Source organism: Octopus bimaculoides, chromosome 27, assembly GCF_001194135.2.
Source record: "Octopus bimaculoides isolate UCB-OBI-ISO-001 chromosome 27, ASM119413v2, whole genome shotgun sequence".
NCBI lineage: Eukaryota > Metazoa > Mollusca > Cephalopoda > Octopoda > Octopodidae > Octopus > Octopus bimaculoides.
Window position 1 is genome coordinate 22,244,162 of NC_069007.1, and position 10,121 is coordinate 22,254,282.

Genomic DNA, 10,121 nt, shown 5'->3' on the forward strand with positions numbered 1-10,121 from the left:
GGGTGGTCACAGTTAGAATGCCTTTCATCATAGGTCACTTGGATCAACAATATTTCTAGAATTTGGACAACTTTTCGAATAACGTAAATTGTTTTCTTTCATTCCGATTGTTTTGATTTCGTAAGAAAAAAAAAAGAAAACAATATAACTGCAAAGTTATTAACATTCCGAGGAATAATTACTTATCGATGTCAATGTACCCAAAACTGTCATGGGAAAGGGAAGGGTCAATGAACGTGAGGGGGGGGGAGGTAAGTCTGACAACCGGTACCCCGAAGGTATCAATTAAAGGGTACGATCAGCGGCACCCCGGCTAAAAATGACGAGATTAGTGTGTTATCTCTAAATCATTAGAAAGCTATGGCTTGACAGAAAGGGGTGGTGTTAAACGGGGCAGGAATCTATGGAATGTCAAACGATAACAGACAACAAAAATAAACAAAAGCGGAGAGATAAATCCAACTTACACTTTCAAACTTCCATATTGACCAAGTTCACTACGGAGCTGTTCAATTTATTCAACACCGTATTTTTACTTCAGAACTGCCTCTCTTGTTTCTTCTTTAAATATATCAAGTTTTGTTCATTTACGGAGGGCGCCGAACTGGCAGAATTGTTAGCGCACTGCACCAATGCTCTGCATCATTTCTTCCGGCTTTACGTTCTGAGTTGAAATCCTGCTGAGGTCAACTTTGCCTTTTATTCTTTCGGGTTCGATGAAATAAGTACCAGTTATGCACTGAGATCAATCGACTTCCCCCTTAAAATTTCTGGCCTGGTGCCTATAGTAGAAAGAATTATTTATTGTTTATTTAGTTTTTTACTTTAGAGTTTTCCTAAATGTTAGTTTCGTATCTCCTAATGCCAGCCGATCTTGATAAAATTAAGTTAAAACTTCATTTTCTGTTTAATAATTCTCAAACTGAATTCACAACGATACTGCTTGACAGGTTTTTTTCTTATTTATTTGCGTTTCTATTTCTTGAAAATAAAGTAAAATAAAAACCGGCTTGACAAGTTGCTTCTGCAAATACTTGAAAGCGAGTATTTGTCCAAGACAAAAAGAAAAATGATCTGTCGCTTTTTCTTCTAACTTTTTTCTCAATTTATAAAGTAGCAATAGTTCAAGCTTCCAGGTCACTTGTCAAACATACACGCATCTCCTCCCTCCTCTATCTACACACACACGTAAAGGGAGTAAGAATTTTATGCTCATAATGAAAACAAATGACATAACTCGTGAGAAATTTGCAAGCAATTCTAAGTAAATACATAAATCAGTTTAATCATGGTAGCATCAGCAATTGTCTTAACCGTTCGTCTCCACCTGAATGCATCAATTTTTTTTTAAACGTGAAGTAGTGAAAAAAAAAGAAGTTAGCGATGTAGAAGGGATAGGCAGATGAAAGACAAAAAGTTGACTCTATAACTTACAGTCTTCATTAATTTATGAATGCTTTAATTAAAAAAAAAAAGAAAAAGGAAAAAGTGAGAGAAATATGAAGTTGGAGGAAATTGGTTTCCTCAAGAGTATATAATAGAAGGAACCTTGGGCAATTGCCTTCTACCACAGACCTGGACCAACCAAGAATTTGTGAGTGAATTAGGTAGACGAAACTGTGCGGAAGCCCGTGTGTGTGTGTGTGTCCCCAACTATCGCTTGACAACTGGTTTTAGTTTATTTACATCCTCGTAACACGGCGGTTCAGCAAAAGAGCCCGAAAGAATAAGTACCAAACTTCAAAAAAAAGTATAGGGGTCGATTATTTCAACTATAACCCGGCGATCTTACGTTGATCGCCAACCCTTCAATGTGGTGCCCCAGCTTGGCCACAGTCTAATGACTGGAACAAATAATAAATAAGCAATAAAAAATAGTCATAACAGTTCATACACACGCAGATACATATAATGACCCTTTCTGCTACCGGCACCAGGCCTGCAATTTGAGGGGAGCGGGTTACATGGTGCTCGTTTTGTGGACCCCGAAAGGATGAAAGATAAAGTCGACCTCGGCAGGATTTGAACTCAGAACGTAGAGACGGACGAGATGCAGCTAAGCAGTTTGCCCGGCGTTGCAAACGATTCTGCCAGCTGTGTCGCCTTACCATAATAATACACACACACAGGCACGCGCACTCTTGCAAGACATACAACAGAACACAGACTCGAGGCCGTAAGACAAAAACACAATGGAGCGCCGGCGTTAGAAGTTTATAATTCCCTAACAACTGTAACCATGGTGAACGGCGGCAGGCTGACTGCTTTGCCAACCAAGCACACGGTTGAATATTTTTATTTTTGACAGAAGCCAATGTCCACAGCAATGACAGGTAAATTGTGGAGAGATGCTTTGATGGTGTGTGTGTGTGTGTGTGAGAGATCGTTTTGAGTTTTATGAAAGCATGTAAAAATATATACGTACATAAACATATATACACGGACACATCTACACACACACATGCTATTACTCAAAGTCATAATTAGGTCCGTCTTCGATCGTTGACTGGTTTAATTGAACAAAACGATTTCGCCCCTTTTTTTTTTAAATGTCTGATTACTTATTTTATCGGTGTCTTTCACCAAATCGCTAAGTTACAGAGATGTAAGCAAACTAACAGTAGTTGTCAAACAGCGGGGAGAGGAGGGGTGACAAACACATGCACATAACATGGGCTTCCACATAGTTTCCATTTACCAAATTCCTTCACAATTCATTGGTCAACCCATGGCTCTAGTACAAGGTGCTGTACAGTGGGAATGAACCTGGAATCACATGGTTGCAAAGTGAGCTTAACCACACAGCCACACCTGCACTTAGATGTCTAAGGTAAAGTAAAGACCCCCCCCCCCCTTCGCTCATGAGTGACCATGGGATTGCACCTAGAAAGTTCCCTTCCAAGGCACAAGTCTTGGCAAGGTTGTTTATGAAAGATCAGCAGTTGCTCGTACATACCAGCCTCCTCCCCTCTCCACGCCACTGATGTTATCCAAGAGAAAGGCAAAGGGGTCGACACAGCCTGGCACCAGTGACGTCGCAACTCATTTCTACAGCTGAGGGAATTGGAGCAACATGAAATAAAGTGTCTTGCTCAAGAACACAACACACAGCCTAGTCTAGGAATCGAACTCACTACCACGTGATTGTGAGCCCGACCCTCTAACCACTGAGCCATACACCTTCACATTCAAAATATAAACAATAATTAACCATAAAATAAAATTTTAGTTTTTCAAATGAAACAAAACTAAACAAGAAGATGGAAAATAATGTTTATTTTTGTTTACTTTCACTTATTTTGGAAAAGTTTTCTCTTACTATATTTAATTACAAAGTCTTTGATCAGATCCTCACTATGACAGCACAAAACACTTCAAAACTATTTCTGATCATATAAACCACTTTGAATATTATTTTACAAAGTTTAAAAGTGATTTCTTTTGTGCCGTAAACCATTTACCATTTCTGTGGTACCTCACTTCCCTTGATGCCCTGAGAACATCCTTGTTTTGCTTAATGATTAATCCAGCGATTCCTTGTCTTGCAGTATTGAGATGAACAGTGAGGAATGTTATCGAAGAACATGCAACGAAGTTGTCAATAGCAACCAGCTTCTATCACTCTCGGCCAAAATCTATATCTTAAGAACATTTGGACCTCTTGCATTTCTCTTGAAGGAAGATGGCGAAGAGAAGAATTTCAAGGTAAGCTAGTAACACATACCAATCACCCAAGTTATTATTATTATCATCATTATTATTATTAATGTTACTAAGGCAGTAAGCTGACAGAATTGTTAGCATGCTGGGCGAAATACTCAGTAATATTTTGACAACTGCTATGTTCTGAGTTCAAATTCTGCCAAGCTTGACTTTGCTTTTCATCCTTTTGGGGTGGATAAATTAAGTACCAGTGAAACACTGAGGCCGATGTAATCAACTAGTCCCCTCCCCACAGATTTCAGGCCTTGTGCCTTGAGTAGAAAGGATTATTATTATTATCATTTCAGACATCACACAGTATCCAATATTGTGATGTTGTTGATTGAAGATATTGTGTGTACCAGGGGGTTTGTACTTTCTGTCAAGTCACAACAAGGACCTCAAACACAACAGTACTTTACGCAATATGCCTGCAGTTCCAAGTAATGCTGATATTTGCAATACACCTAGATTGCAGGGTATTTCTAAAGTTTCCAGATGTTTCTTCAGCTTGGGTGGTATTGAACCCAATGCTCCGATGACAACAGGGACAAACTTTACGTTTGACTCTCACAGCTGCCACATCTTAGCCATCTCAATTCTCACATCTCCATATTTATCAATCTTTTCTCATTCTTTCATGATATGTCAATCTCCTGCCACTGCCGCATCAATTATTAGACACTCTTGTTTATCCCTCCTTTTCTGCTTCCCTGTGGAAGGGACACACTCTACTGGTCAGGCAGTCCATTGATTGCCAGGACCCTTGGGAATCGGGCTTAGCATGCAACGGCTGAAGATGTACAAATAACTGCCAAAGCATTGCCATCTGCAGGCTTTTCTGGACACCGAGCAGCTATGGACTCTGTTTGTGAGACAAAAGTGATCAACAAAATTTTTACCAATTCCCATCAGGACTGACATCTGCTGATAGTGTCAAACTCTTTGAGAAATGTATGAATGCCATAATGTGTCATTGTCATTGTAATATATTTAACTTCTGTGAATTTGTCAGACGTACCTGGGCCGGAAGCACAGCTGTTCTTGTAGTATATTCTTGAAAACCAAAGAACTCTGCAAACATATCTGCTGGATCCTGCTGAAGAAGTTCCGCCTCACCATGAAAGATCCATGTAAATATAATCTGTTGTTAATTTATACACACATGTGCATACATACACTGTGTGTGTATATGTGTGTGTGTGTGTGCATCTATCTACACATACATACACACACACATGCATCTTCATCCCATGTCTCCCTGGGTTTCCCTTGGGAAGTTCATGGAAAATTTTTTACTTTAGATGTAATTATTGCAAGAAACATCTCAGTTTCTTTCTCTAACATTTGACATAAGTTCAACCTCCACAAGTGAATGAGTGAAAAACAAAATAGGAATTTTGGAAGAAGTTTCTTTAAAACCAAGTTTTAAACATCGAATGGCTTTGTGTGGGTCCACCAGAATAAAATAGTAATCAAAGGGGTCCATAGATAAGAAATGGTTGGAAACCAGTGATCTAGATGTCCAAATTCATTTCTTATTTCAACATTTTTGGTTGCAGTGAGTTGGCAGAAAGGACTATCAGAAAGAGAAATTGATGACTTACTCGCCAAATCGACAAACAATGCAGCTGCCAACAAGACACAGACGAATGCAGAGCAGTCGGCAGAATCAGTGCCTCCACCAGATGGCGCTGAACTCAACACTGTCCCCCAGAGAGAAATTGATGAAGATTCTGTTTGTCCAATATGTTTGGATAATTTACTCAAGTCTCACCTGCCTGTCACATACTGCAGGTAAGTAGTAGTAGTAGTAGTAGTAGTAGTAGTAGTAGTAGTAGTAGCAGCAGTAGTAGTAGCATTTGTTGTTTATCCTCTTCAGGTCAAATATAATTGAACAGATGAAAAGAAGGTCTTCCAGATATGACCACCCAACCTTTTTATCAGGAACTACATGATAGAAAGTGTCTTTCTTTTCTGAGATGGTGAAAGTGTGATTTGAGAGAGATTTGAACTCACATAGCCAATCATTGGTTGTTTTATCTTTTATCTTCTATCTTTTACCAGTTTCAGTCATTAGACTGTGGCCATGCTGGGGCACCACTTTGAATTTTTAGTTGAATGACTCAACCTCAGTAATTTTTTTGTTTTTTAAGCCTGATACTTATTCCGTTGGTCTTTTGCCAAACTGTTAAGTTACGGGGATGTAAACATACCTACACAGGTTGTCAGTTGGTGGTGGTGGACAAACAGACATGCACATGCACACACACACACACACACACATATATGTGATTCAGAAAGAAGGCTTTTATGTGCTTGGTTGACCTATTAGATATAATAGCCAAATTTGCTTTTACAGCTGTGTTGCCTGCCTGTCATAGGATCCCACAATGATAAAAACACACAACAATATAGCAAGGTCAACACTCCACCTCCTAGGCTCTAACAAAGGATGTAACTAGAAGGGTGACTAATGGACCATGACTGCTTCAGCCTGCGCTACTATTACTGTGTGCCCTCGCAACTAAAGCGACTCCAGAATAGCAGTGATGTATTGTTTGCAGATGTCTATATATAGATATATGTATATATATGTATGTATGTGTGATACTCCAGGTGCCACAATATGAAGTCTGCCATCTGGTTGCAGTTTTGGGAAACCTGAATAATAATTTGTGTTTAGAAAAAAAAAAAGGAAAAAACAAACAGGTGTGGTTGTGTGGTAAGAAGCTTGCTTCCTAAGCTCATTGTTCCAGGTTCAGTCCCATTGCGTGGCACCTTGGGCAAGTGTCTTCTATCATAGCCTCAGGCCAACCAAAGCCTTGTGAGTGAACTTGGTTGATGGAAACTGAAAGAAGCCCGTCCTATAAATATATGCATATGTTTGTGTATCTTTGTGTCTCATTAAAATAATGACTATTCCACAAAATATCTTCTCAGTTTGTGTAGAGAAAAGCATCAAATTAAAAGACAGAGCTTCGTTTTTATAGAAGATCCATAATAAATAACAGATGCAAAAAGTGACAAATACACAACACAGAGTAAAAAGTATTAAATATAACCGTAAACAGATATGGACGTATAAATGGCCTCACTTGAACTACAATAGGCTTGTCCCACAGAGAACGTTTCCAGTTACTTTTGGGTACCCTTTCATATTTATATATATCGAGCCTAATCATATTAATCTGCACCACTATCTCTTCCTCTCTCTCTCTCTTTCTATGTGTTTATGTGTCTGTGTGTGTGTGGTTTGTGTGAGATCTTAAGTGTGTGTGTGTGTGTGGTTTGTGTGTGTCTACATGCTTGTATATGTGTCTACGTGTCTTTATACATACACACCATAAATACAGATACATTTTCCTTCTTCTTCTTCCAGATATGGTTGTGGTAACAACATCCACATAAAATGTATGAAAATCCATGCTGAGCACCAGACAACATCCGACTCTGAGGGGAAAGACACTGTGATGTGTCCCATGTGCCGTGGGGTTTTTGTTAGCCTTGAGAAACTCAAGCTAGAGGAACGCAACTCAATGAGTGGCGTTGCCTTCCCCGTGAAACACTACCATTATGGGTTAGAGTGCTCAACCTGCCATCTGAAGCCAATTATTGGAAACTGCTACAAGTAATTAGGATAAGACATTGTTAATATTCTTTGTAGTTGATGTTGTTGGTGTTGTAAACAGATTCACAGATGTATACACACACATATATACAGGGACACACACACACACACACATACAGTGGACTCTCACACAAACCACATTCACATAGGCACATAGACACATACACACACACACATAAACACATAGAGACATGGCTGTCACTACAGATACCTGATGATTGCGTAATGCATGGAAGTACTAGTTTTATCACAATAAATATATAATATCCTATTATTATAATGTAAAATTGTAAGAACTGTAAATAATGAAATGTGAAAATCAGACAAGGTTGGAATTTCATTGATTTATATATTCTTCTATACACAATCATACAAACTCAGATTTCCTTCCCTGAGTGTCTTTTAATAGTCTGCATGTACCATGTCCTCGCGTTTTTGTTTTTTCTTCTGTTTTTTCCTTGTTTTTTGTTTGGATTATATATATATATATGTATATATACACACACAGGTGTACTGTATGCAGCTGCTTTCACCTGTGTCAACATTGCTTCAACACATCAGTCCATGAGGAGCATCAGTTCAAGTTTAGACAGGTGAGTATGAAAGTATGCATATACTAGGAATGGGTAGTTTTGAAGAAACATGCAAATGTTGGCCATTATGCTGTGCTTGAGAAGACCTTTCAAACCTAGTGAAATTGTAGCCATGGTCGATGCCAGTGCCGTGTAACTGGCACCTGTGCCAGTGGCATGTAAAATGCACTGTTCGAACGGTGGGCCTCATGGAGGTGGTGGCAAGTGACCAAGACCTTTGGCAATGTACTGTCAACCCAAATGAGATCATAATCATGGCTGATGGAACCTGGTGCAACTCCCCAGTTTACCAGTTTCGGGCAAACTGTCCAACCCATGCCAGCATGGAAGACGGACGTTAAATGATGATGGTGATGATGGACTCTCCTGTCAAAGACAACATATGAGCATTCAGCTTTTGCTTAATGACCTGCACAAAGGATTGATTTGTACTGATCAAATGGATGTGATCTACATTAGCTCACTCTCGCTCCATCAAATCGACATTGCTTGAACATGTCGCAGATATAAGCATTCCAACCATGACCATCTAATCTATGACTACCTCTTCAATGTATCCTTCCCTTTCTTAAGATGGTAGGGTGTGATATGAAATAGGGAGTGAAATGGCTGTTGCTTTTAATTAGTTGAATGATCTCACATACTATTTGTTTTATGCTCTGTAGCTATGACAGTGACTGACCTCCCAACCTTTTTACTTTGTAACATTGACCTTTGACCCTTGTACTTTATAGCAACAACCAACAATTTACTGTCTCCATTACAGAGGAGAGCACAGAGGTGGAAGGTGGCTGAAAGGAGTTTTAATTACTCCCTACCTGAGGCCCTGATCAAGAATTTGATGAGACGTGAGCTGAAAGATGATGACTATGAAAGTCTTCTTCAGTTAGACAGGTAAGTTAGACAGGTAAAAATGTCTTTAAATAAACTAGTATGTGAGATAGGTTAAGAGAACTTCTGGTAGACTGTTATTGTGAACATTTTTATTTTGCAGTGAAGAGTTCACACAGTTCGACTCCCTCTCAGAGAAAATCATAGAGTCCCTGCCCCTCGAGACCGTAACAGAGGACAGTGTCCTGCTATCCACTGGGGCACAGTGTCACATCTGTCTCAGGCCCTTCCAGGTATCAACACTGGTGCGGAGACTGCCATGTAGACACAAGGTAAGTGGTTGGACTCTTCTCAACACGGTTGTGGAGGGGCAACGAAACCATTTTTTGGAAAGCTATGAGGAACAAAATTAAGGTTTGTGAATTATCCCCAACTCCTCCCTCAAGGAGTTTATTACAATGAATCCCAATACGACTGTAATCTTCACCATCTGAAATATATTTTTAGAAACTTTCATTAATAAACATCCATTTTTGAGAAAGTTACGAGGAAACAAATTCAGTGGGGCACATTTCTGTAGTTATGCCCTAAATTTTCTGACCAAGGTTAAACAACAGCAATAAAAAGAACAACAAAAACAACCACCACAATTACAGCATTCTCTTTGTGTACCATAATAACTCCTGTCCATCTCTCTCCTCTACATCAAGACTCTCATCTATTCACCATTAACGTCACAATAATCCTGTGTAACTTTTCAGTTCCATCGTGAATGCATTGACAACTGGCTCCTCCATTCTCGTTCTGTGTGTCCCGTTGATGGCACAAATGCTTGGAATGCTAATGCTGTCTTGAAGAAAAATAACCAAAAATGGTAAGAATATTTACTTTTGTTATCGTAGTGTAGCTTCAAGTCAATCCAGTTGTGACCATCTTATCTTATACACGAATGGGCTGAAAAGTTCATAGGCTGGCTATGGAGGAGTGATGCTAGAGCTGTGAGATCTTGCATGCATTAATTTAAACTCTTCTTATTAATAGCTGCATTGTTTCTTTCCAGGTAAACTGACATCTGACTGTTCAAAGAAGACTTCAAAAATAACAAATAATGACTTCTCTTGAAAACTGACAAACTTTGGCATCGTGATGTTATCAAGTATCAGCAGAAAAAGGGTTTAGCCCCCAATGGTAGACATGCTGACATGGTTGCTACATTAAGGGATGAAAATCCATATCTTTTGAAACTGAAGATGGCACTGTATTTAAATTGATGTAATGCTTGCATTGTTCCATTAAATGGAACCACTTGAAACGGTTGTATTGCATTAATACCTGATATCCTGTTACTTATTTGATTTTATATA

The 10,121-nt window shown here is 39.1% G+C and overlaps 2 protein-coding genes across 2 annotated transcripts in view; one reads left to right on the plus strand and one right to left on the minus strand.

The window, feature by feature from the left end:
• LOC106875637 (protein O-mannosyl-transferase TMTC3) overlaps positions 1 to 1,097 on the minus strand; it is a 57,366-nt gene extending 56,269 nt beyond the window's left edge. The window contains exon 1 of the mRNA XM_052977273.1: positions 468 to 1,097. The gene's annotated coding sequence lies outside the window, so the exon portion shown is untranslated. The remainder of the gene's footprint in view (positions 1 to 467) is intronic.
• Positions 1,098 to 2,196: 1,099 nt separating this feature from the next.
• Positions 2,197 to 10,121, plus strand: part of LOC106875641 (E3 ubiquitin-protein ligase ZSWIM2) — an 11,627-nt gene continuing 3,702 nt past the window's right edge. The window contains exons 1-9 of the mRNA XM_014923869.2: positions 2,197 to 2,333; positions 3,549 to 3,705; positions 4,718 to 4,835; positions 5,265 to 5,499; positions 7,085 to 7,333; positions 7,842 to 7,926; positions 8,693 to 8,820; positions 8,921 to 9,089; positions 9,519 to 9,631. Coding sequence (XP_014779355.1) covers positions 3,556 to 3,705; positions 4,718 to 4,835; positions 5,265 to 5,499; positions 7,085 to 7,333; positions 7,842 to 7,926; positions 8,693 to 8,820; positions 8,921 to 9,089; positions 9,519 to 9,631 — 1,247 coding nt within the window. The 5' untranslated portion in view covers positions 2,197 to 2,333; positions 3,549 to 3,555. The remainder of the gene's footprint in view (positions 2,334 to 3,548; positions 3,706 to 4,717; positions 4,836 to 5,264; positions 5,500 to 7,084; positions 7,334 to 7,841; positions 7,927 to 8,692; positions 8,821 to 8,920; positions 9,090 to 9,518; positions 9,632 to 10,121) is intronic.